Raw genomic sequence first — 25,834 nt, forward strand, 5'->3', positions numbered from 1 at the left:
TGTGATCCCCATCCCCAAACCCGCTCCAATAATATATACATATATATTTAATTTTTATCTATATATATAAATCTATTTTTTATAATATAAATCACAAATATTTACATTTACTACTTTACTTTAATGGCTACACTTTCGCTTTAATGATGTTTTGACTTTTGCAGTCACTGTCTCACTGAATTATAATTTATGAATTTAATTATGTTTTAATTTTATTTGTTGTAGATTTTGATTGTAAAATAGACAATATGAGAAAAAAATTATTTTATTTATTAAATTCTTATTGGGGATTTGAGACAGGTTTGGAGTGGGGATGGAGAATATATTTTTATTGGGGGTGGGGCGGGAATGAGGGTGGAGAATGACCTCAAATATTGTGATTCACATCTCCAACCCGTCCCATTGCTATTCCTAATCTAACTCGATTACTAATTGGTGGCGAGACTTAGGCCCAGTTTGGGATTGCTGTGCTGCGAGAAGAAGCACTTCTGATGTTGCTGCGAGAAGAATCACTTCTGATATTGCTGCGAGAAGAAGCAGCTGATGTGTTTGGTAAACTGTTTTTAAAAGTGCTGTGTGAACCAAAAGCAATTTCTGAGTGTTTGGTAAATTGTAAGTAAAAAGTGCTTTGGTTTGGTATAATTACCAAAATAGGCATAGATGATAAAAGATGCTACTAAACTACATAACTTTGTTTTATGATTATGTAACTATACCAAATTAAATAATTTCTCATGTATTGTCCTTGTACACTAGTTTAAATTATCAATTCATCACTTTTATCTCAATATGTATATTAATTCTACAAATTATATAAACAATTTTAGTTTTTTGTAATTTGTTTGCTTATATATTGCTTCGATCAAATAAAAGATTACATTAAACCCTTAAATATTATACAAATGAGTTGAGAATATTACACAAAACATGCCCCCATCATGGTATACGGGAAACACTACACAAATTGTATTAAAGTCAATACAACTTTGCAACTAAATGCTAAGTAGATGCATTCATTAGACTTTGTGCAATTGTATTTCTTAACATCTCCATTTCTTGTCTTCCCGGACCATCTTCTTTATATGCATTGTCTTCCATCTCTTCATTGTTGTCTTCACGAAATTTGCGATACTCTGGATTGATCTACAAAAGAAGAAGACAAGAGAAGCTAGTTACTTATAATAATATTGATTACAAAGATTTCCAGCAAATACAAACAATAAATATATCTCTAATGAATTGCTAATTACTGCACTGGTCTGGGGGGTAAATAACAACTTATGTACTATATGCAGAGCAATGTATGAGTAAGACTGTAATTTGACAACCTAGAACAGTAGCTTCTAATGTAATGATCAGAAATACTGCTAATATGCCTGAATATAATTCGAATATTGTGGTCCATGATACATAACCGAGATATTCCTATTGAGAATAAGAACAGTATCATCAGTCAGTCACTTATGCCATCTTATTCCTATTTAGTCTTTGGTAGAGTGCCTCTCACATCAAAGTTGCAAGGAATTATTTGAACCAGAAAAGAATGCAAAAATCTTTCGAATATATTAATCCTACAAACCATGTAACCTACGTTCAAAAGCGATACAATGACAGAATGAAAGGTATTAAGAGCAGAATATCAATTAGGACTAATTCCCAGTAAAGAAAAGCTTGAGAAATGTCATTTGGGATTATGCCATATCAACAAGAGATGGGTACAAAAGCTCACGAAAAGCTTTCCCTCGTAGAAAAATCCCCCACTTGAAAAATTGATATGCTTCCATAGAAACCCAAGAAAGAAAAAGGAAATGTACATAATTTCCCATTAATTTGCAGGAATCCATGATGTTCTTCTCAAACACTCTAAGAATGACCTATCTTTGTATCTCTGCAACACCATAGCTATCAAATTCTAATGGGGAGCACTATTCGGTCCAATTCACAAGGAGTTATATCAACAGTGTGCAGTAGGTGGATAAGAAGCAATCGTGGCAGGCACTTCAGATAAATATGCAAGTATAATGATGTTGATGTTTGAATGATTTGATGAAAGAGTTTTAGGATGACACCTTGTGAATTTTCACAAAAGATAGGAAAACTGGAGAACAATAGCTTATAATGTAATGATCAGAAATACTGCTATTCAGAATAAGAACACTGGAACACTAAAAAAAAAAAAAAATCCCAGGTAGCATCATAAGCCCAGAAAATTATCAAACTATGAAATTGTGGAGAAACTGGAATTGAATTGAAAGAGTGAAAAAAAAATTCCCATGTAGCATCATAGAGGCCCAGAAACGAAATCAAACTATGAAATATGTGGGGGGACTGGAGTTGAATTGAAAGACTGAATCTTACCCTATCTCTGCCTGCCGAAATTTAGTACCCAGAATACTACAAATCGACCAACTAGAGAAACAGGGCCGCAGCTCTTGTTTCGATCTGTGACTGCTTGTTCTGCAGGGGATGTATATAGAGAAAAGTAAGAACTTTAGAGGAGAAAATAAGAAGAGCAGCAAATCGATTCAGTTTCATCAACATACTATAAATTTGGGGAGAGATGGAGAAGGAGGACTTACAGTGAGAAGATGTTGGAGAACAGATCGATCTTTGAAGATGTTGGAGCACAGATCGATCTTGGAAGATATCTTGACGGCAGCCCAGATAGAGAGAGAGAGAGAGAGAGAGATAGAGGTGGTGACAGAGCGATCTTGGAGCGCAGAACGATCTCTCGAGAGTTGTTGGAGCACCGATCGAGCTCTCTCCTATGTGTTGACGGCAACCCGCGTCCCAGTGTGTTAAGAGAGAAAGAGAGAAAACCCTATTGGCAATGTAATTGTTACAAAAGGATGAGGACATTATTCGTCATTTCGTAAATTTCATTAAACAAACACTGTTCACTCCGTGTTTTCCCCAGAATCAGAATCCAAAAGCTACTCCGAAGGTGCTTCTCACTTTTAGCTTCCATGAGAATCAATTTAGCCTAAAAGCAGCTTCTATAAAATTTACCAAACACTATACATTATGCCCAAAAGCAGAATCTATCTCAAAAGCAAGTCTAAAATCTATCCCAAACTGGGCCTTAACATTATACATATAACTATGACCCATTGATGTGGAATTTTAGATTCTCCAATTTGAGAATAATTAACCTAAATCAAGAGGCTATTAACATCGCTACTCCAAAATTTTCGCATAGATTCAGTGCAAAACATGGAAGGGAAATGAGGGCACACATATTTCCAATTTGAACGGGGCTAACCCAAGAAAATTTACTAGTTTAGAGGTCCTCCAAAGACCAACACTAGAACCTACTGAGAAATTCATTCCATTCCACGTAATCAAAACATATGCATAAAGCTCTGGAAGACTTGGTCGTCATAATATGAACAAACCAAAAGAGTTCTCTGCAGTATTAAGTCTTCAAAGTCTTGGAGGGACCGATGTCTGCACATTACTTTAAGAGATTCTTAAACATGGTCCTCTCCTCTGAAGCCAGAAGATTTCGATAACTGTATAAAGACATGAATATCAGCCAAAATGGAATATTAAGAAACTAGTTATCATTGTATTGTTGACTTCTTTTTTGTAGTCATCTGAACCAACCTATATTAACCCCCAAGTCCTTCTCTAAACCAAACCATACGTTCGGGACAGCACAGCCTCAGCAAACGATATGAGGTTCAAAAAACTAGCCACCAACTTCTTCACACCTGCTTGTTTCAAGGCCAAAAGCCAGACATCAGAACATAAATCCCAGTTATCATCCAAAGAGATCACTATTTCGCGTAGATTGTCACTTTCGGATGTGAGCAATTCATCAATCTGCACTGTCCTGAGTGACATATCAAATTCGCTTATCGGATCAAATCTTCATATCTTTGCCCACAATGAGCTCGAAAAGATCACTCAAAGCTTTTCTAAGAGCAATTATCTTGGAGAAGGCGGGTTCGGGAAAGTGTACAAAGGGTTTGTTGATGACAGGTTTAGGCCTGGCTTGGAAGCTCAACCTGTAGCTGTTAAGGTTTTGGATTTGGATGGCACGCAAGGTCATAGAGAGTGGCTGGTAAGCTTTTTCATGCAAAATCATTTCGAACACTTATATGATTGCTTCTTAAGCTATTAAAAAATGCTAACTAAATTTTCAAACAATTTTGTATTGTAGGCTGAAGTGGTTTTTCTTGGGCAATTGAAGCACCCTAATCTTGTGAACTTGATTGGGTACTGCTGTGAAGATGAACATAGGCTTCTCGTCTATGAATACATGGAGAGAGGCAACTTAGACAACAAACTATTCAAATGTAAGTATCATTCTTATTGCTTCTGAAGCAATCACAAAAGTTATTGATATGGGATTTCATATCTTGTTTGCAGGATCAGAAAATCTAACAATTTGTTCGTTTGTTCGTTAATGCAGGTTATTCTGGAACCTTGCCTTGGTTGACAAGAGTCAAAATAGCAATTGGAGCTGCTAAAGGCCTCAGTTTCCTCCATGAGGAAGAAAAGCCAGTCATATATAGAGATTTCAAGGCTTCAAATATCCTACTAGACTGTGATTACACAGCTAAGCTCTCTGATTTCGGTCTAGCTATAGATGGCCCGGAAGGCGGTGAAACACATGTCACAACGCATGTCATGGGTACTCATGGCTATGCAGCTCCAGAATACATCACGACAGGTAAACATCAACTGTTACATCATGTCAGCATTTAGTACTGTTGAAAATATCCAAAATGAATATTCACTCACTATTCATGTGCTTGTTTTCAGGTCATTTAACAACAATGAGCGACGTCTATAGCTTCGGTGTAGTTCTTTTAGAGCTTCTAACAGGTAGAAGATCCATGGATGAGAGCCGTACTTTTAGAGAACAGAACCTAGTGGAGTGGGCCAAGCCATTTTTGAAGGACTCGCACAAACTTGACCGTGTGATGGACCAAAGACTCGAGGGTCAGTACTCTACCGAAGGGGCTAAAAAGGCGGCTGCATTGGCTCATCAGTGCCTGAGTCATAACCCCAAGTCTAGACCAACAATGAGCACTGTGGTCAAGACCTTAGAGCCTCTAATGAACTTGAATGACATACCAATCGGACCCTTTGTGTATGTTGTTCCAACTGAATCAGGAAAAGAAGGTCAAATTGGGTGTCATGATAAGGTAAAAAATGACAACAAAGGTGAAGTAAAAGAGGGAGGGTTGGAGAAATTGAAGGGCAGCCACCGGAGACGAAAAGGTCAGAGGCATAAGCATCGGATTAAGCCACTGAAGTCTAGTACTATCTTTTCGGATACTGCTCTATACAAAGTTCTCGGAACTGGTTTATACTCTCCCAGATGAGCAATGGAGGCAATTAGGCAAAGAATGCATGCAATAACACGACTTTGATCAGATAGTCCTCTCAGAAAAAGAAAAAAAACAGAGAAATAGAAAACAATATATACATTATACTTTTGGATTTCATTTAGATTTTTTTTTTCCTGTAACTTTTGTTGTGTATGCTGTTCATAGTGGAGCTTTTGGGTTTAGAGATTTTGTAACTTTTACAAGCAAATACAAGTCATTTGTGACAACCAGAGAGACAATTCCATTTTCAAATGTGTATGAGATTTTGCTTTACGTACAAGCCATGATTAAATTTGACATTAGCCAAAGCATGGTCTTCTGAATAAATATTTCAGATGATCTGTTTCAAACTATGAGGTCATTGAAACAATGAATGTTGACATGCTCTACAATTTTATGGAAGATCATGTTGGTAACTTGGTATACTATTTACTTTCTGGAATGGAAGTATTCCAAGTCATTCTCCACTAACTCTATCTTGTGTTTCAAAATCGGCACAAACGGCATTGCTCATGAAATCAAACGTTTGAACAACGCACCCAACAGAGTCAGAGGACATATGTTACTTCTTAATTGTGGAAAGTGTGACAAAATCTTCGGTAGCTAGACTTGGAATAATCCTAGCTAATATTCTTCAGGGCCAGCCCCCATTCCACCCTTTGCACCAAACCCCACCCAAATCCTTTGCACCCGATCCTTAATTAGAATTTAGATAAGACTTGAAGTTGCTGTTGCCTATGACTTCAATAAACACCACATGAGCCCCATGTCTAGTGCGATCCAGAATAATCTCTCCATTTCAAGTATAAACACAGAAGACAGTTGGACAATTTGACCAACTATGGTTAGATAAGGGATTGAATTACGAAAATGCAATGCAAAGATTACCAAAATGAGAGTAGGAAAGATGGAAACTTCATTTAGCTTGAAGATAAAATGCCGTAATGTAAAACAAAATTCCATTAATTTGCTGCCACTAGTTTTTGTGAAGCAATTGACATGCTAACGTACGTGGTCCATTGCTAAATGGTTCGGGCGCACTAATATTGTTGTTCCTAAATCATTTCTAGGTGTAGGGTTTTTATCCAAGAGGCTTGAGACCGTTAGTAGTAAATCACCCACATTAAAAATTTTCTTCTTCAATTGCTTTTCTAATGTAGGACTCCTCACTCTTCAGTTTATAAAGAAAGTCTATGAAATTTTGTATTGTTCTTCCTGTTACTCGTCTCAATATATTAGAAAAGATGTTCTTCTTCTCAGTCACTGTGATGTTCCTTCCTACCCAAGTAATATATCAACTCATATGTCATGCACCTCAATATGGAGCCAATCACGGATGATTGACTCAAATGGTGATCACTGTTTAACAGTCAAGTTCATGACATTGCTTCTCATCAAGCAGTATGATTTCTTTTTACCCGTTTCGTGGAGCTAAGAATCCTAAGATGCATGGTTGATAGTCTTCCATTTGAAGTTAAATTTCTTTGATTTTTCTCTCGTATTCATCGATAGCAGTTGATTCACATCAATCATGTGATTCATGTCACAATTCCAAAAGGGCTAACAATGTCTAAATAAACTCAATATGAAGAATTGAAGATAAGAGTCCTCCAACCAATGCAGAAATTGAAATGAGTGTCTTTTAGAAGAAGGTTACATTTGATCTTGAGAGTCAAATCCTCTAGGACTTTACTGCCAATAAATGCTAGTAATTAGTACTTGGTAGAAACTAGAAACAGAGTAAACTGACTTCTTTGCTTGCTTCTCACTGAAATGATTAAACAAAAGACTCGAGTGTAGTTTGAAATTAGGGTTGAGAATTGCCGAGTTTCGGCCGGAGGTAAAGTGACTACAGTCTCTCCTATTGTAAAATGCTCGTCCAGGTCTAAATTTATGTTTTGTGTGCTATCTAATGAATTCAAAGAACCCATAATAAGAAAAATAAATGTTCATATTTGTCCAAATTAGTTCTTCGATCCGTGGGTTACATTGCCGAATTGACAATTTGACAAAAAAAAAAAGTACATTTCTTTATTTTTTGTTAGAAGAAAAAAAAAATACATTTCATAAAGAAAAAAAATGCAAATATTAACTAAATTTCATGGAACAAAAATTGTCTTATTGAAAGTTATAAGTTGCAAATTTAACTCTTGGAATTAGGAAGTCAACTAATATATTTCTTATGATATTTTCGATCAATTCATATCGCTTTTGTAGTTGGGGCAGTGGTATTCTTTCTTTAGTCTCAAATTGTCCCTCTCCGTAATAATGAACAAGGTTTTAAGTAAGGGTGCAACTAATGCGACCCTAAGAATTATTTTGTTCATTCGACAAGTTTATAATTTATTAAAATACAAAAATATCCTAATATGAAACAATAAAGGACAATATCTTATTAAAAACTACAAGAAATTTTTCTTATTACCCCCTATAGAGTATGTACTTAAACATCTTTCTTAATCTTTCTAAGTCAATCAGTCTCATTGTTAAAGCCGGTGAGACTGATTGACTAAGACTTCATGAGATTGATTGAGAGAGACGAGGAAGCCAAAAACAACTGAGAGAGACGTGGAGGAAGCCAAATAGAAAAAAATTTCAAGTTAAACCCTATACTGAAAAATCGTATTTTGGATTCTGTAAATGGATGAACAAAGTAAACATGAAATTAAAAAAATGTGTAAGGTGAGAAGAGAATGTGGAGTAAACAAATTAGTTAATAGGGTGACAATAACCACACCTTAGTTTGCTATTAATTTAATCACTCTCAACACCCCATTTGTTGTAAGTTCGTTATTATTCAATGATATTTCCATCGGAAAAAAAAATATTATTTACCTATAAAACTCACCGGTTATTAATTTCATGACCGTGGTTTAGGGCTGGCGATGAAGGTATGATAGTTGGGCCTGGGCTGTCGTATGTGGTCCGTCGAATCCAAAAACAGCTTCCAGCTAGGCCCACTTACTGTACGTGTCTGCAACTCCAACATGTATGGTTTGTCAAATGATGAGCACGTACGCTTATGAATGTATGACGGGGTGGCTTTGAAGAACCAGAAGAGTAGAAATAGCAATTTGTATTACTAAGCTACATCTGTTTTCTTCTAATGGGATGAAATTTATTCTCTGGTGGATTTCGTTTTCTGTCCGATCTTCCAATAATGCCCTCTGGTAAAATTACTGAGCTGTGACTTTTTTGTTGATTTAGTTGATATTAGGTCTGTGTGAGTTGAAGATCATGATCATTCTGCAGTTTGGTCATGATCATCTGCGAATTTCTACAGGAACCATTTTAAGGACGAAAGCAATTTGTTCCATCATAACCTTGGAAAGAAAATTTGAATGCTTTTGCAGGGTGGTTTATGATGGCCAATGATTTAAATCAAGGCATGAAGCAAAATTAAGGTAACACTCTGAAGTTGTAGTTAATGTCTTTTGTGATTGAGGATTATCATAAATTTCTGTTGTTCAATATAGATAGTGAATCAATCAGTGTTCATAGCTTTGGAATCGTAGATATACTTCTATCAATAATAGTTTTATTTAGGTTTCACTCAAACTCTGTTGACTAGATAGTCCAATTACACAATTCAAAGAAAGAAATTCCAATGATAGCTTTTGGATTTGATCACACACAACACTCTTGGTGGCATAGTTATGAAGCCATATAGCAAACTAATGCTGACACTTAATGCACAAGACAAGCAAACTTGTAGTAGAAGCTGGAATCCCAGTACTGATTTTTTTGAAGGGGAGTAGCTCAATGCCTCAAGCCAAGGCTTGATCACATTGAGTAAAGATGAGCTGGAAGACGAGGCTCGGTGACTGCAATGAGGGGAAACTTCCTTGGTGTTGAAAGCCCGAAAATTTCCTCCATACTCAAATCCTCTTTATTCATATTGTCAGGAAATCTCCAGTTAAATCCATGCAAGAGATTTGCAATACTTGACTGAATCAGCTTGTGGCCAAGACTGTAGCCAGGGCACATCCTCCTGCCTGACCCAAAAGGCAATAGCACGAAGTCTTGGCCTTTGACATCGATACCTTTTCCAAGAAACCTCTCAGGGAAAAACTCAAGGGGATTGTCCCAATATTTAGGGTCTCTTCCTATGGCCCATATGCTTACTATGACTCTGGTGCCCTTAGTAATGTCATACCCAGCAACTTGGCAATCTTCACGGGCTAGTCTCGGTACCAACAAGGGTGCCACAGGGTGCAACCTCATTGTTTCTTTAGCAATGGCATCAATGTACGGTAAGTTGACAATGTCCTTCTCTTCAATCCATCTCTCTCTTCCAATCACCCTGTCTAGCTCCTCTGTCGCCTTCTTAAAAATCTCTGGCTTCCTTAGGACCTCCGACATTCCCCATTCTACGGTCATGGCTGAGCTCTCTGTTCCACCAGCAAGTAGGTCCTAAAAGCATCAATGACGTCAGAAATGGTAAAACAAATCCCAAAATTCAACTCATGGCAGTGCTTATCTGGATCAACTCTACCCAGACAGAAGTGGAAGTGAGGATTGGAGGTTTCAAGTTTAGACCTTCTACTAATTAATAAGACTCAGATACCATACCAAGTTAGACAACCACTAAACCTCAAAAGCTTGGAGTTCAGTTATCAGGGGTTGAATCAAACTAACATTTCTAACAACATGTCTCATATTATTTCAGCGATTATATCTTGGTAAAAGTTAATTTGTTGAATAGTATTATTGCACAAAGGGACTAATCATACCTGGCTAAATGCCTTGACCCCATGCCTTTCAAGCTTGACTTCAAGGTTAGGATCAGCAGCAAGTTGCAACAGCACATCGACCATATCTTTTGCAACAAAGTCAGGAGCCTTGCTATTTGAAATATGTTCATCCAACACATGCTCCAGAAACCTATCGAACTTCTTGCTCAAAGCCTTCATTCTCTTTATGTACCCTTGCAAATCCAAGAAATTAAGCCAAGGTATTGAGTCACCAATGTTCAACACGCCGGTCAGCAAGAACAGCTCATCAAGCATTTTCTTGAACTCATCAGGAGTCACAATCGCGTTTTCGGACTCGTCTGTGTACTTCTTTCCAAGCACCATTCGGCTTATAACATTTAGACTCAAGTCCGAAAGATGGTCTTTCAACAGGATGTTGGTGTTGGAGGACTTGTATAGGCCTCTAAGCAATGCATTCATTTCTTCTTTTCTAATGTATTCATAGGACTCCAGGCGCTTAGCACTGAAAAGCTCCATTATGCACATTTTACGTGCTTGCCGCCAATACGGTCCGTAAGGAGACCAAGTGATGTTGGAGTAGTTGTAAGTGGTATATTTGCCCGCAGCGAGTTTGGGCCGGTCAGCAACTGCGACATCATGGGTTTTAAGGAAGGCTTCGGCCATTTCGGCTGAGGAGCCCACGACGACGGGGAAGGACCCGAACCGGAGCTGCATGATGGGGCCGTGCTTTTGGGAAAGTTCGTGGAGTGAACGATGGGGAAGATTGCCCATGAGGTTGAGGTTCCCAATGATTGGCCAGGGCTTTGGTCCAGGTGGTAAATTGAGCTTGCGGCTGCGGAGGCGGAGGCCGAGGAGGAGGAGGGCTAGAACTCCCAGCCACGCCGCGGCATATGAAACCCAAGCAGTGCCTTCCATGTTTGGTGTTGTGGTGGTTTTTTTCTTTTTTGGCAAAGTGTGTTGTGGTGGTTTTGTGCCTTTGTGGGGTGGAGTATCGAAGTAGTGAAGTTTTGAAGTTGTGATCATTTATAATCCAAGGAACTTGGTACAAAGTCGTTGCCTTTTGTCTCCTCTGTAATATGACACTGTTGAAGTTTGTCGTTGTTCCCAAGTCAGGTACCATTACCAACTGGGTTTATGATTAATTAATTACCCAAGTTGTCCTTTTTTTTGAACCCAAGTCGTCCTTAAGCATCTCTAGTTTTCCATTAAAGAATTACCTCTTTTAAGCATCTCTATATGTCACTCACTCTTGATTAAGTTTGATACCGACTGGGTTTATGACTCTCAATTTGAATAATCATAGTGTAGTGACTGTAGTTTTTAACATAGACCATAGATCACTTGCATCCATACATATGAGATTTGTTATTATATTAATTTTTTTATTTTACCCATACACGTGAGCTGCATTGCAACGTGGTCTTGCTTAATTATTAAAACAAGAACAGAAAAAGCTATCTTATTAGATTTATTTTTAATTTTTTAAGTAGACATTTCAGTCGATGAACAGGTAGTTTATGAATCCCTCTTTTGAAGCGGAAATTCTGCCATGCTCCGAGCATGGAGTGCTCGTCCACATCAGCACTATTTCTGTCCGTCCAATTAATTGCAGCAATCATGACCGCCCATTTGTGTCAACCGGTTACCTGCAAGAGTTTTCAAAGTTAAGGAAGAGATATGGGTAAAAAAGTGAATGGTGAATGGCGGGCAGGAGTGGTGGGGGTCGTTTTACCCCAGAGTGGTGCACGGACTGCTCCAGGGTGGTTCGAGTGGTTGTTGCCGGATTCGAGGTCACCGGGTGGTGATTACAGTGTGGCGGCGTGGCTGGGATTCACCATGCTCAGATCGGGTCGATTGAATCCGATCTGGGTTGCGCGGTTCGCATCTGTTCTGGAGGTGGGCGACGTTCCTCGCCGGCCCGACGGAGATGATGGGAGATTTGCGGGACGGCTAGCGCTTTGGAGTGAAGGAGGTGGCAGTGGTGTTGCCGGTGGAGGGAAGGCAGGGGTCCTGCTGTCGGGGTGGGAAATGTTCTTGTGTTAGTGATCGTAAGTTTGGAATTGAGTTTGGTATGGTTTGATTGTATTGGACAGCTCTCTGGTTATCGATTCTGTTAAGTTGTTGAATTATGGTGTTAAGATTAGGAAGTAAGTTGGAGCCGTGATAAATCTGTTTGGAGCATCAATCGTGTTTTGGTTGGTTTCGGATGCCGAAGCGGCTGTTGTCACCGGCGGCTTTTATCCGATGATGATCCTCGTCCTAGAACACTTATCAGTGCTCGGTCAAGTTAATTCCACGACTTGGGCAGTGGGATACAAACCTGGGCATTATCGAAGAGTAGCCGAGTTTGCTTTTCGGACAAAACAAGAATTAAACCGACTGTTTCTGCTTAGTTTGGAAATGCCAGATATCCACAGTTCCTCTCAGCTACCAGATTAACTTATTATCATCCTTTCTCATAGCGGAGGGTCTTCAGTGCACGGCCGTGCAACTGCACGTACCACGTGCTGGTCATCCTTTCTCATAAAATTTGATGAAAGTTGCGAGGTTCTGATGATTCGTTTATCTCTGCTTCAGGAGGCATCATCATCTGTGCCGGGGACCCGGGGTTGGTGGATATCTCGAAGTCTTGCTCAGGTCGTCTATTGACTAATAATCTGATTAATCTCTGATGCGCTCAAAGCAAGCGCATAATTTAACCCTGAAAATATCGTTAGTAGTATAAGTAAGTAGGGATCGTTCTATCCGGGGATTGAGGGTACACCTGTAATTGTGTAACAAATAAAGAAAAGTATTATTTACAAAAATAAAATAAAGAATATAAATATATACAATTGTATAAACAAATAAAGAATTAAAATAATAAAGTATTATTTACAAAAATAAAATAAAGAATAAATATATACAAGTAAACACAAATAAGGGGGGGTTTAGGATTCTTAAAATTAAAATTAAAATAAATAAAATAAAGAAAATGTAAAAACATATATACAGGGGTGGAACGCAAGGAACAAAGATCAAAACCAATTCCATGTAATCAAATTCGATTCAAACCCTATAATTGTTCTTCCAAGTTATGAGAGAGGAGTTGATCATGTGAAACATTCGAAAGCAAATGGTTTCCCATATTTTACTTTTCAATGCTAATTAACCTAAGCGAAAGCACCTAGATTAATCCTATCAAACATGCAATCAAGCCCTAGAAAGCTAGTCAATCATGACATGTTCAACGCATTAGACATAGAGAAAGGCTATCAACTCAAGTGTACAACTTAGTTATGGAAAAGTCCACCTAATTGCAATCCTCTTCAATTAAATTCGATTCTTGTCCAGAACCTTTACTACTTTTGATTCAAGTTACACAAAACGACAAGTCGATTTCATGTTCTTAAACCTAGCACCAATTACATGCAAATCCTATAAGTGTCGACCCAAATAAGATAAACATATAAAAGTTTTCTGTAAAGCAAATTTAATCGAACAAACTCACATAAGCAACTTAGAATCACAATTATAGAATTCGAAAACTTTATTTAAACATAGAAATTGGGCTTAAACTTTGCCCTAAACATTATTGTTAACTAGAATTCATAGTTTTACAAAATCAAACAAAGAAAACAAGAGAAAGGATATAATACACCTTGAAAGATGAATGATAAAGCCTTGAGACGAAGAACTTGAAGATCCTTGAAAGCAAGCAATCTTCTAGGGACGACACAAGGGTGGATGGCGGTTGGGAAATTGATGTATTGCATGGCTTCTCTTTCTCTTGGCTTGAAAATGAAGAACAAGAAAACTAGAGAATGGAAAAGAAATATGGAGAGGAAATGGAGAGACAAGGAGATGGAATGGATGAAGGAATTGGTTTAGGAAAATGGAAAGGAAATGGAGAGACAAAGAAGATGAGATGGATGAAGGAAGATGTTTTAGAATGAGAGGAGAAGGTGTTTATATAGGGAAGAAAAAGAAGAGTGAAATGATGAATGGAAGAAAAATAATGAAAGTGGAGTATGAAAGTGATTTGTAAAATATGGAAAAGAAAGAGAAATGATGAAATGAAAGCAAAGAATGAAGGTGCAGCAACATGGAAGTGATGATGATCTATTAAAGAGATTGTAGAAAAAATATATCCAAGGAAAAAGAGAAAAGCATCTAGCTTTCTTCATGTGGGTGGGAAACATGAATATGTGGTGTTGAGCTGTTTTCAGGTCAGTTTCTTCCCCTTTATTCCTTCAATTATTTCTCCAACAAGACTTCATTATATGCCTTCGACTTCTTCATATGAAATGTTCCACTATGAGTGTAGATAATCCTGACAAATTTTCAGAGCTTTATTCCATGTGGTTGGGCCGGAAATGCTGCTGGACCTCTTACAGGTCCAGTTTTCCGGTTTTGCTTCTGTAGAAAATTGGGCTGATTCTTTGAAGACCTTCCACTCATATTTTTCTCTGGCACTCTTCATAAGAAATGATCCTTTGGGTGTCTAGAATGGATCTGGAGAGTTTCAGCTCATTTCGAGTTCATTTGGTCAGGTGGCCGCTCCTTCTTCCTTGCTTGGCTCTGATTCTCCTAGCCGGAGTAAGAAAATATTCAAGGTTGACTTTTTAGTGCATTTTCATTCTTCTCCATCATTTCTAGGTAATTATGGACGTAACACTCATTTCTTCTTCATCTACTCCAATGTACCTAAAAATAGAAATTGAATTAAAAATCGATTCGTTAAGGAATTAACTAAGCAAAATGTGAGGAATTAACTATTAAAATACCGCATTAAAATGCTCCTATCAAATTCCCCCACACTTAGCTTTTGCTAGTCCCTTAGCAAAACAAAACAAAAAAAAAATCCAAAACAGAACAAAGACTTGACAAAAAGCAAGTAAATGACTCTATTGCTCCTAACTGTTGTCTCAGAGACTCCAAACTCATGACTTTCACGTTAAACACTTAATCAAAATCACAAAGATAATTCCATGGTTAATAAACCTGTGACATTCATATGACTAAGCAAGATATGGAGAACTTAAGTTATACAGTGAATGATAGCATGTTTCGAACAAGTCCAATCCAAACTCACAGGGCATACTCTCGATTTTTGTCTCATAAATGGCTATGCTTAAAAGCTTCACACTCAAGTATATGCAAGAGAACAAATTGTAAGGCAACAAACAGCTTGCATATTTCATCAATAAACACATTTTGTGAAGAATTTTTAAAGACCTCATGAAATGACTAAGTGCACAAATGGACCTAAACCATAAGCTCGACTGCGTAACTGACTCCACTAACCAAAGACTGCCCATCTCAAGGATCAAGTCAGCACTTAAAACAGGTTGTAATGGGACTAAGCTAGGGTTTTCGAAATGAAGATTAAGGATACAAAAAATCCTAAGGACCTAGCAGAGCATATAAGGACCACCTTATGTCATCATTTTTGTAGACCAAATATCATTGTTTTGGGCCAAACCTTCACTCTAACCAACATGGGAATGGACAAAGGCATAATTTTCAACTTTGAGCCTTCTACAAATTTGCAAGTCCAAAACCACACTTCAACATTTTCCCAAGAGTTTTCTTTTCAATTTTTCTTCTCTTTTGCCGCTTTTCTTTTTTTTCTTTCTTTCTTTTTTTCTTTTTTTTTTCTTGGATTTTCCCCACCCCACACTTGTTTTTCATCGTCACCCCTACATACTATGTCATGCTCTACTAAGTCCTTAAGATAAGGGTAGAGATATCCTGTACTAAGCTCATGGTAGGGTAGTGAGGGTGATGAAACAAAGGTTTTCAACGTAGGCTCAAAGGGGTTCATTCTAAGGAGTCCCACGACGGGCACAATTGGGGACACATGCTTGTTTGGCTTTGGTGGTTACCCTAATGCCTTCTATCCTATCCAGGATCAGTGCATATTATGGCATACAAGTTTTGACAGTCACAACAGCCGAGTTCTAGTACTCTCTAGTCCATTAAAATCTATGGCACATGATCATTGGATTTTCAAAAGAATGATGAGGTTTTGCAAATACGGCCATGAAATTTTGAATTTATCAGTAAGCACTCAAAAAGAAAGTATTTTAGCTCAACAGCTCACTTGGGTCAAATGAATCAGACTTAATCCTAGCATGCTTAATGAACCAAGTTACAATCCTATCTCAAATCTTCATACAAGCATCACAATGTCGATTAACCACAGAATTCAATTAAGTCCTATTTTGATTGTAAAAACCTTCAGCCATGAATTCGGAGACATGTTCATCCTAGACGGTAGGAGCATCCTAAGACTCAAACACACAAAAACACTCTTAAACCAACATTTTTTTTTTTTTTTTTTTTTTACAATTTAATTTAATTTCAACACTTAGGTACGGGAACAGGGAGTCTCGATGTGCAATGGGACTGAAACAGCTACCCTTTTTCAAGACTATGTTTAATCCAATATACCTTAGTGTATCACAACATCAATTAAAAACACAATAAAAACACAATCCAACATCCACTATTTTTCATTTTTTTTTATATACTAACTACTAAAAACACAATAAAACAATAATCATTCCCCCATACTTAATTCATGCATTGTCCTCAATGTATAAACAAATATAAAGCATGCAAAGCATAAATCAAGCATAGAAGAGAAAGTGAACACAACGAAACCTAAAACAACTTAAAATTCATGAAAATAAAATAGAAGGAAGAGTTCAAGAAAGCAAATCTGCGTTTGATGGCTCCTCCACAGATACGGTTGAAATGGGTTGCCTCCCATGCAGCGCTTAATGTTTAAAGTCTTTCAGCCTAGACTTGTACCTCCATTTACTCCTTTGGAGGAGCGGTATGCGGGCGAGTGGCAGCCCTCTTGCTGGTTTCAGCCTTCGGAGGTGGGTCCTCATGTTGTGATGCAGTAGCGTCCTTGCGAGGAAACCCAGGAGGATAACTATGCAAGTTATTGACTTCCTGAGCAAGCTTGTTTATTGCAGTGTGACAGCGGATCAAAGAGCAGTTCATCTCAGAGATATAATCGATCATGCAATTGACTCTCCAATCTGTCACCATAATACCATCGCGGAGAGAGGAACGCAAATCATCAATCAAATCCGACAAGCTTTCCAGGGTGGCCATAGGCCGAGGAGCACGAGCAGCTGGTGAGGAAGAAGACTCTTTGGGATGCAGTCTGGGAGAGCGACGAGGCAGAGGAGGGGGACTGCGGGTACGCTCACGGATAGGACGATGGTCCCATGGACGAGTAAGCCCAGCTCTAGTGGCCGCTTGACGACCTTCTTCTTCCAAAGAGAGAACACGGCGTTGATTGACGCCCCTGCGAGGGGTAACCTTGGTTCGAGCCATGAGGAAGTAGAAGGAATTTGAAACTGCACGCTTAGACAAACCTTAGTAAAATCTGGAGGAGACAAAAAAGGATGTATATGTAAAGCACAAAATAGGGTAGAAATCTCAACAGGCACACGGTTTTAACAAAGCTTCTCCGGGAAGGAGAAGAGTTATGATAGTTCACGGCCCAAGAAACTCCCCCACGTGTAAATATTCCTTTCTTTTCCTGGTTTTATGGCATGCTTTAGGCTATAGCTTGTCTGTCACGGATCCTCGAGATTCGTTTGATTCCCCCACGCGTCCTTTCTTTTCCTTGATTCACGGCAATTAAACCTGCTTTCGGCTGTAGCTTATCTGTCACAGCTCCTCGAGATCAGTTTGGTTCCCCCACGTGTCCTTCACGAGCCAACAGCTTTTCCGTGTTTTCGGGTGACTTTAATCCAACGCGTAGATTTAATCTCAGAGATCGTCGATCCAACGGTGGAGATCTGCTCACTCGTTCTATAAATAGGTGCATTCTGAGCGACTGTTCACTCCAAAAGAAAATTCTTCCGAGTTCCAGTCTTTCTCTCTCAACCCTTCAGCCTTTCTTTCGAAACTCAAATCATTTCTTCATCAACATGGAACCACAAACTCTGCAACTAATGGAGCAACAGACCCAGCAACAAATCGAGGATGGAGGAAACAACCAAGCAGCCGGGACTAATAACCGGTGGGCTCCCACACCGCCTCAACTAAGAATCCTCAAGGGCCTTTACTATGATAAGGGTTTTAAGTACCCAACTCCAGAGCAGATTCAAGAGATCTGCCTCCATCTGAAACAGTATGGGCAGATCGAGGACAAAAACGTCTTCTTTTGGTTCCAGAACCTCAAGGCTCGTGAGAGGCAGAAGTTGAAGGAATTTCGGAACGTTCCGGTTGGTGGATCTCTCGATCTCAATTTTGGATCCACTAGTTCTACTGATGATGGTAGATCCATTGATCTAAACTTTGGGTCACGTGTCGGCTATGGTGTTGACCCATATTCCTCCTCATCCTTCAACACTAATACCAGTACTACCTCCTTTGGCACAACAGGAGGACAATCTTTCATGGAACAACGAGGAGGAGATCACCAGGAGATTGAAACCCTTCCACTATTCCCCATGCATGGTGAGGACATCTTTGGCAACATGAAGACTACTTCCGAGGGAGGTAGCGGCTATGGCGGTGACTCTTGCATTTCCCTTGAGCTCAGCCTCAACTCCTACGGAGATGCAGACATGGTTTAGTATAGAGTATTTTTATTATTTTTTTTTTAAATTTTTTTTTTTTTTTTGTAAATAGCTGAATTTAATAAGACTGAATGAATGCAGTTTTTTTTTTTTTTTTTATATATATATAAAGGATTCAAAAAATAAAAGACAAATATATTTATAGGACTCAAAATGAAAGACAATTATATTTATCTCTTCCCCCACACTTAAATATTGCATTATCTTCAATGTAATCAATTAAAAGCATGCAATGAAATAAGTAAGCATAGATAGAAGACATTTACGAAAACAAATCCTAAAATAAAAACAATAGAGAAAAATTGAAAAATAAAAAGAAATAGGGAAAGAGAAAGCAAATCTGATTATATTCTGAATTGGGTTGCCTCCCAAGTAGCGCTTGTATTTTACGTCTTGCAGCCAGACGGTACCTACATTAAATAAAGTTAGTAACTATAATTAACAAAGAAATACAAAATAAAAACAAGTATAACTATTAATTACAAACTACAAGTAAAATTAACAAGTATATTGTACAAAAGACACAAGTTAAGTACAAGTGAGTATAAAACGTGAAAAGTATTTTTACAAGTATTAAAGTGTGAAACAACAAAATAATTTACACGTATAGAGTATTCACAAGTATTTCTTTTATTATATACATTATTGATATCGAATCAAATTCCAAGCGGTAAATCAAGTGGACGTGCGGCCCAAGTATAGTCGCCTAGACACAAACTCCCTTTCAAATCGTTTGGGCAACCTTACTGAAATGGCCAGGTGGGGGAGGACGAACACGAGAGGAAAAATCCATTTTGGCATGAGCTACTCCCACATAGTGGTTTACGCCCATTTGCAAGCACTTCTGGATTCAAAAACCCGTCATGAACGTTGTCCCCTTCCTAGACACCATTTCACATAGGCTTTCTTACTAAGATGAGAAAGGTCATAAGTGTGAAGACAGTTCAACAAGTGTTAATAAAGGCCGCCCTCAACCTTAAGGGACCTGAGCTAGGTACCAGTAAGGGGTTTAGGCCAATATTAACAAAAGAGACTTCACCTATTTCTCTCAATTAACAACCTACAATTAAAATTCGTGTTCAATAATATAATAACATCCTAGTTAAATTAAACTAAGTTTCAAACAATTTATATACAACAAATATATATACAATAAATGATACAATTTAGCAAGTGATTTTTCAATCCCCGGCAACGGCGCCAAAAATTGATGCGCTCAAAGCAAGCGCATAATTTAACCCTGAAAATATCGTTAGTAGTATAAGTAAGTAGGGATCGTTCTATCCGGGGATTGAGGGTACACCTGTAATTGTGTAACAAATAAAGAAAAGTATTATTTACAAAAATAAAATAAAGAATATAAATATATACAATTGTATAAACAAATAAAGAATTAAAATAATAAAGTATTATTTACAAAAATAAAATAAAGAATAAATATATACAAGTAAACACAAATAAGGGGGGGTTTAGGATTCTTAAAATTAAAATTAAAATAAATAAAATAAAGAAAATGTAAAAACATATATACAGGGGTGGAACGCAAGGAACAAAGATCAAAACCAATTCCATGTAATCAAATTCGATTCAAACCCTATAATTGTTCTTCCAAGTTATGAGAGAGGAGTTGATCATGTGAAACATTCGAAAGCAAATGGTTTCCCATATTTTACTTTTCAATGCTAATTAACCTAAGCGAAAGCACCTAGATTAATCCTATCAAACATGCAATCAAGCCCTAGAAAGCTAGTCAATCATGACATGTTCAACGCATTAGACATAGAGAAAGGCTATCAACTCAAGTGTACAACTTAGTTATGGAAAAGTCCACCTAATTGCAATCCTCTTCAATTAAATTCGATTCTTGTCCAGAACCTTTACTACTTTTGATTCAAGTTACACAAAACGACAAGTCGATTTCATGTTCTTAAACCTAGCACCAATTACATGCAAATCCTATAAGTGTCGACCCAAATAAGATAAACATATAAAAGTTTTCTGTAAAGCAAATTTAATCGAACAAACTCACATAAGCAACTTAGAATCACAATTATAGAATTCGAAAACTTTATTTAAACATAGAAATTGGGCTTAAACTTTGCCCTAAACATTATTGTTAACTAGAATTCATAGTTTTACAAAATCAAACAAAGAAAACAAGAGAAAGGATATAATACACCTTGAAAGATGAATGATAAAGCCTTGAGACGAAGAACTTGAAGATCCTTGAAAGCAAGCAATCTTCTAGGGACGACACAAGGGTGGATGGCGGTTGGGAAATTGATGTATTGCATGGCTTCTCTTTCTCTTGGCTTGAAAATGAAGAACAAGAAAACTAGAGAATGGAAAAGAAATATGGAGAGGAAATGGAGAGACAAGGAGATGGAATGGATGAAGGAATTGGTTTAGGAAAATGGAAAGGAAATGGAGAGACAAAGAAGATGAGATGGATGAAGGAAGATGTTTTAGAATGAGAGGAGAAGGTGTTTATATAGGGAAGAAAAAGAAGAGTGAAATGATGAATGGAAGAAAAATAATGAAAGTGGAGTATGAAAGTGATTTGTAAAATATGGAAAAGAAAGAGAAATGATGAAATGAAAGCAAAGAATGAAGGTGCAGCAACATGGAAGTGATGATGATCTATTAAAGAGATTGTAGAAAAAATATATCCAAGGAAAAAGAGAAAAGCATCTAGCTTTCTTCATGTGGGTGGGAAACATGAATATGTGGTGTTGAGCTGTTTTCAGGTCAGTTTCTTCCCCTTTATTCCTTCAATTATTTCTCCAACAAGACTTCATTATATGCCTTCGACTTCTTCATATGAAATGTTCCACTATGAGTGTAGATAATCCTGACAAATTTTCAGAGCTTTATTCCATGTGGTTGGGCCGGAAATGCTGCTGGACCTCTTACAGGTCCAGTTTTCCGGTTTTGCTTCTGTAGAAAATTGGGCTGATTCTTTGAAGACCTTCCACTCATATTTTTCTCTGGCACTCTTCATAAGAAATGATCCTTTGGGTGTCTAGAATGGATCTGGAGAGTTTCAGCTCATTTCGAGTTCATTTGGTCAGGTGGCCGCTCCTTCTTCCTTGCTTGGCTCTGATTCTCCTAGCCGGAGTAAGAAAATATTCAAGGTTGACTTTTTAGTGCATTTTCATTCTTCTCCATCATTTCTAGGTAATTATGGACGTAACACTCATTTCTTCTTCATCTACTCCAATGTACCTAAAAATAGAAATTGAATTAAAAATCGATTCGTTAAGGAATTAACTAAGCAAAATGTGAGGAATTAACTATTAAAATACCGCATTAAAATGCTCCTATCAATCTCTAATACTCAGTATTAGATATTCAATGAATAATAGTTTCACTAATGATTATGAATTAGATTACGGGAAAATACTTGTTCCCTTAATCCTGTTATGAACTCAAAATTAATTGTGTCTGTTCTACTTCATATTAATATCCTAGTTTAAACTTTAAAGCACTATTTTTACTGGAACAATCCCTTTTTTAGTGGTTGACTCATATTAGGTATGCCTTCATGACCCCTCTGTTGTTTCTAAAGCTCCTTTTCTGATGTACAGGAATTATTTCTGCCTTCCATCAGTTTGCCTTCCATAGCCGAAGGAGTAGGTTCACTCTGGATCAGGCCATTAAGAAGAAACTCGATGGAGATTATGAATCAATATTTGGAGTAGGTACCATGAAATACTTGTGGTCTTTGTCATGTACTATGAGAATGCATTACAATTTGGGATTGGTATCTACAATTTGGTGTTAGAGCTTCTGTTAATTATGAGAGACTATCTTGTTTGCATGTTTCAAGAATATTGGAGCAGTTGCTGGGAAAATTTCTTCTTGTGAAGAAGATTCAATTCTTGTATTCAGTGAGGGTAATACGGGGATTCTGTTAATTTCTTCTGGTTACTCTCAATTGAAGCATAAGAAAATACCTCAAGTCATAGAGCAATTTGGTTGTTTGTGTTCCTCCTGTCTAATCATGCTGCGCCAAACATGGCTTAAACTAGCTCCTTTTTTTTTAAGATGTGCATAACTTCATAATATGTACAACAGTAAAACTTTTGGTCTCTAAGAGACTGAGATACATCAACACATTGTCATAGTTTTACTTCCCATATAAACATGGGTATAGTGTAAGAAACACTAATACACTACGGCCAGCTGATATTCATAGTTTTTTTTTTTCTCCTTTTATACAAAAGTATATTCATCCACATACAAAGGATGAAAGGACAATCAAACAAGAGAAATTCAGCATGTGCCGTAACATCATTTTCATGGAATTGATGACAGAAACCAAGAGTTGGTAGCCTCAAAAAATGAAATCTCAGAAAACCTCATGATCGCTAAGATGGCATCTTGCAGCAATGTACTCTAGCTTGCTTGAGAATGCGGTCATTTCATCTGGCACATATACTTGCTCTTCCCTTCCTTCTGTAGTAGCAGCAACTGAAATTGAATACAAAAGAACAAATGTTTCTTGAACTCAACTCTTTTAACTAACAACAATTTTCTACGTACAATATTCCAATTCTAAACCAAATATAAGAATAGTTCAAAGAAATTCAGCTTTCATACTAAAATGAATGAAGGAAAAATGCTCATATACGCCATCTTTCATATTAGGGTTTGCAACTTGTCAACTCTAGGGAAGGCCGCTTTCAGAGACTCAGGTTTATAGTTGTAAAACTTGAAAGCAAACACAAACAATTAGGCATGAACATATCTCAGCCTACCATTAATTTCCTCATGTTAACAATAATCACAGAACTTTCTATAAGCAAGATTAGCATGAAATAATTCATTGGAAGCCAATTAAAGTGATTCTTCCCTATCCCAACAAGAACAAACTGAAAAAAGAAAAGCTCAGAAAACCAGTTCCAACAAAAAAGATGCATGTTTTTAACATCTGCATATTCACAACTTGCTTTTCATACACTATTTTACCTATGGTGAAACAAATATACCCAAACTTGAAAGAGAAATGGGGTCTAACCTCAAATGTGTTCTTCAGCAGCTCATCAACTGTAAAGTTAAAAAACCAAAAAAGACGAACAAAAAACAGAGATAAAATTTCAGATCAAACAAAAGGATGATCCATTTACATATTTGAAATGGGTTGTTCAAACTCTACCTTCCTCCATTGTCAATTGAAACTGCTTGATCGCTTCTGGATTAGGAATACCCATCTTCTTTTCTGTCAGTTCCCTTTGCAAATATATTTACATAAAGAAAGACTGCAAATTTTAGTTCAACTACCGTAAACCCGAAACAAATTGCAGAAGCATTTCAATTCCGTATTAATAAAATTCATAGACATCCCAAATTCAATCAATCTAATGCTTTCATACATCAATTCCATATATTCATCTCCACCACAAAATTACAGATTTAATTAATCTCAATATCCCAACAGAAACACATTCACAACTCAACTCGAAAATATATTTGAAACCATTCTAATTGCAAACCACTAACTCCATCAATTCAATAATTTGACCAAACCAATTATAGCAATTATAAGGTCACCGAACCCAATCCCTTACCAATTCTTCATCTCCAAATAGAGGGCCAATTCTAAATAAGTGTAGTCCTCCACCACCAACAACCATTCGAACTCCTAGCAATAACAACACAATTTAATAATAATCTTCAACCAAATTTATATCTCAAAATGGAGTTCCTGATTCTTACCTTCCTTCATTATACGTCAAACTGAACCAATGCCTATTCCTTTCTCCAGAAACTTCAAAACACATAATCAAAAACTAATAAAGGTGGCCTGGAAATCCGGTGGCGGAGCCACGGTGGTCCACACGGCAGCGGCAGCGCGTGCAGCGGTTCTGGCCAAAGCAAAGGTCGGGACCAAAGGGTTTTGAAGAATGAGGAGGCCCTGATTCCAACTATGGTGGTTGTGCAGCTCGAGTGGCCGGAAACGACGAATCAATACTTGCAGAATCCCAGATTCCGGCGACTACTTGTACGGCCTCGTCCGGCATCGGTGGGTGACGGAACCTCTGGGTCTTCTTCCCCATTGCTCGCTGAGTGCAGTGGTGATGGTGGTGTGGTAAAGGGATGACTGGAAATCGGTGAGGGTCGTGGAACAGTGGCGTCGCAGGTTTGGAGGTCGAGTGCGGTGACCGGAACGTCTTGATCGACGGCGAAACGACTGGGTCTTGGTCGGGTTTGTTTTACGATTCAAATGGTGGTGGCGGAAATGGTGGTCTCCGATCGAGAGAAGTGGAAAGGAGAGAGGAGCGCATTAGGTGTGCGGCCGAGGAAGAGAGAGAGATTGTGTTGAGTTTCTAGGGTTAGTTTCTATAAATACCAGTGGACATAAAGGTAAAATTGGTCCGGTGGAGGGAAAGAATGAAAATTGAAAATTGAAAAACGCCGCCGTTTTATTTATTATTATTTTTGTTTTAAGAAATTAATATCAATTGTTTTTTTTTTAATTCATTAATCACCGTTAAACATTGCACGGTTTGTGTCCCCAATCAAATATAAATTAGACAATTTATTCATGTCATACCAATTTACTACTAACAATATAAATCAATAAAACTAAAAATAAAAACATGGTACATCTCAAACATTTTCAGCAATTTAAGTATAACTTGTTTTTTAAGGTTATTCAAAAATAAAACCATCCATAAGCAAAATGGGGGAGGAAATGAAAATTTTAAAATGCACCGTTGGATGTCGTCCATATACGAATATATGGTAGTGATAAAAATTTCAGCGACTTTTGCCTTCGGTTGGTCCTCTATCGACCCGGTCAACTCCATACCCTAAATAAAACCTAACACAAATATGCTCATAACCAAGAATTCACAATTTATTTATTTTGATCTATCAGCTCCCACACTCTCATGGGGAGGGGGTCTATCACCTGCTGTCAAAATACGGGGATGTTTGTTCGCAAAAAACAAAAAATTTCTTCTGCAGATAATTACCCCTACCCACTATCTGCATTACCCTTACTTCCCATACCCACTATCTGCAGATATCTAACACTATTTACAAATATTAATTTTTTATTGAAAACAAATCTTGCACATGCAGAGCATGTAATTGCATACAAGTTTAGTTTGTTATAACAGCGTAAAAAATTATAATAAAAAGATTAATTAAATTATACTAAAAGTTTTACTTTTATAAT

At 37.5% G+C, this 25,834-nt stretch overlaps 2 protein-coding genes and 1 long non-coding RNA gene across 4 annotated transcripts; 1 reads left to right on the forward strand and 2 right to left on the reverse strand.

Moving 5' to 3' along the window:
- Positions 1-3,479: 3,479 nt before the first annotated feature.
- LOC112186706 (putative receptor-like protein kinase At1g72540) lies at positions 3,480-5,573 on the forward strand. Its single transcript, XM_024325206.2, has 4 exons — positions 3,480-4,066; positions 4,166-4,301; positions 4,418-4,678; positions 4,771-5,573. The coding sequence occupies exons 1-4, from the start codon at positions 3,677-3,679 to the stop codon at positions 5,334-5,336; spliced, it is 1,353 nt and encodes a 450-aa protein (XP_024180974.1). The 5' UTR covers positions 3,480-3,676; the 3' UTR covers positions 5,337-5,573.
- A 3,369-nt stretch (positions 5,574-8,942) lies between these two features.
- On the reverse strand, positions 8,943-10,999 carry LOC112189789 (trimethyltridecatetraene synthase). The gene is made up of 2 exons (XM_024329144.2): positions 10,076-10,999; positions 8,943-9,755 (listed from the first exon to the last, which is right to left on the reverse strand). The coding sequence occupies exons 1-2, from the start codon at positions 10,970-10,972 to the stop codon at positions 9,126-9,128; spliced, it is 1,527 nt and encodes a 508-aa protein (XP_024184912.1). The 5' UTR covers positions 10,973-10,999; the 3' UTR covers positions 8,943-9,125.
- An 11,716-nt stretch (positions 11,000-22,715) lies between these two features.
- Positions 22,716-24,891, reverse strand: LOC112188051. 2 transcript variants are annotated; one of them, XR_002931287.2, is made up of 5 exons: positions 24,367-24,891; positions 24,219-24,292; positions 23,807-23,880; positions 23,669-23,697; positions 22,716-23,121 (listed from the first exon to the last, which is right to left on the reverse strand). It is a non-coding gene; the product is annotated as an uncharacterized LOC112188051 (long non-coding RNA). The 2 variants fall into 2 exon arrangements; XR_005807108.1 differs by lacking the exon at positions 22,716-23,121 and having other exon boundaries at positions 23,128-23,880.
- Positions 24,892-25,834: the final 943 nt, after the last annotated feature.

Source organism: Rosa chinensis, chromosome 2 (genome assembly GCF_002994745.2).
Source record: "Rosa chinensis cultivar Old Blush chromosome 2, RchiOBHm-V2, whole genome shotgun sequence".
Classification (NCBI taxonomy): domain Eukaryota; kingdom Viridiplantae; phylum Streptophyta; class Magnoliopsida; order Rosales; family Rosaceae; genus Rosa; species Rosa chinensis.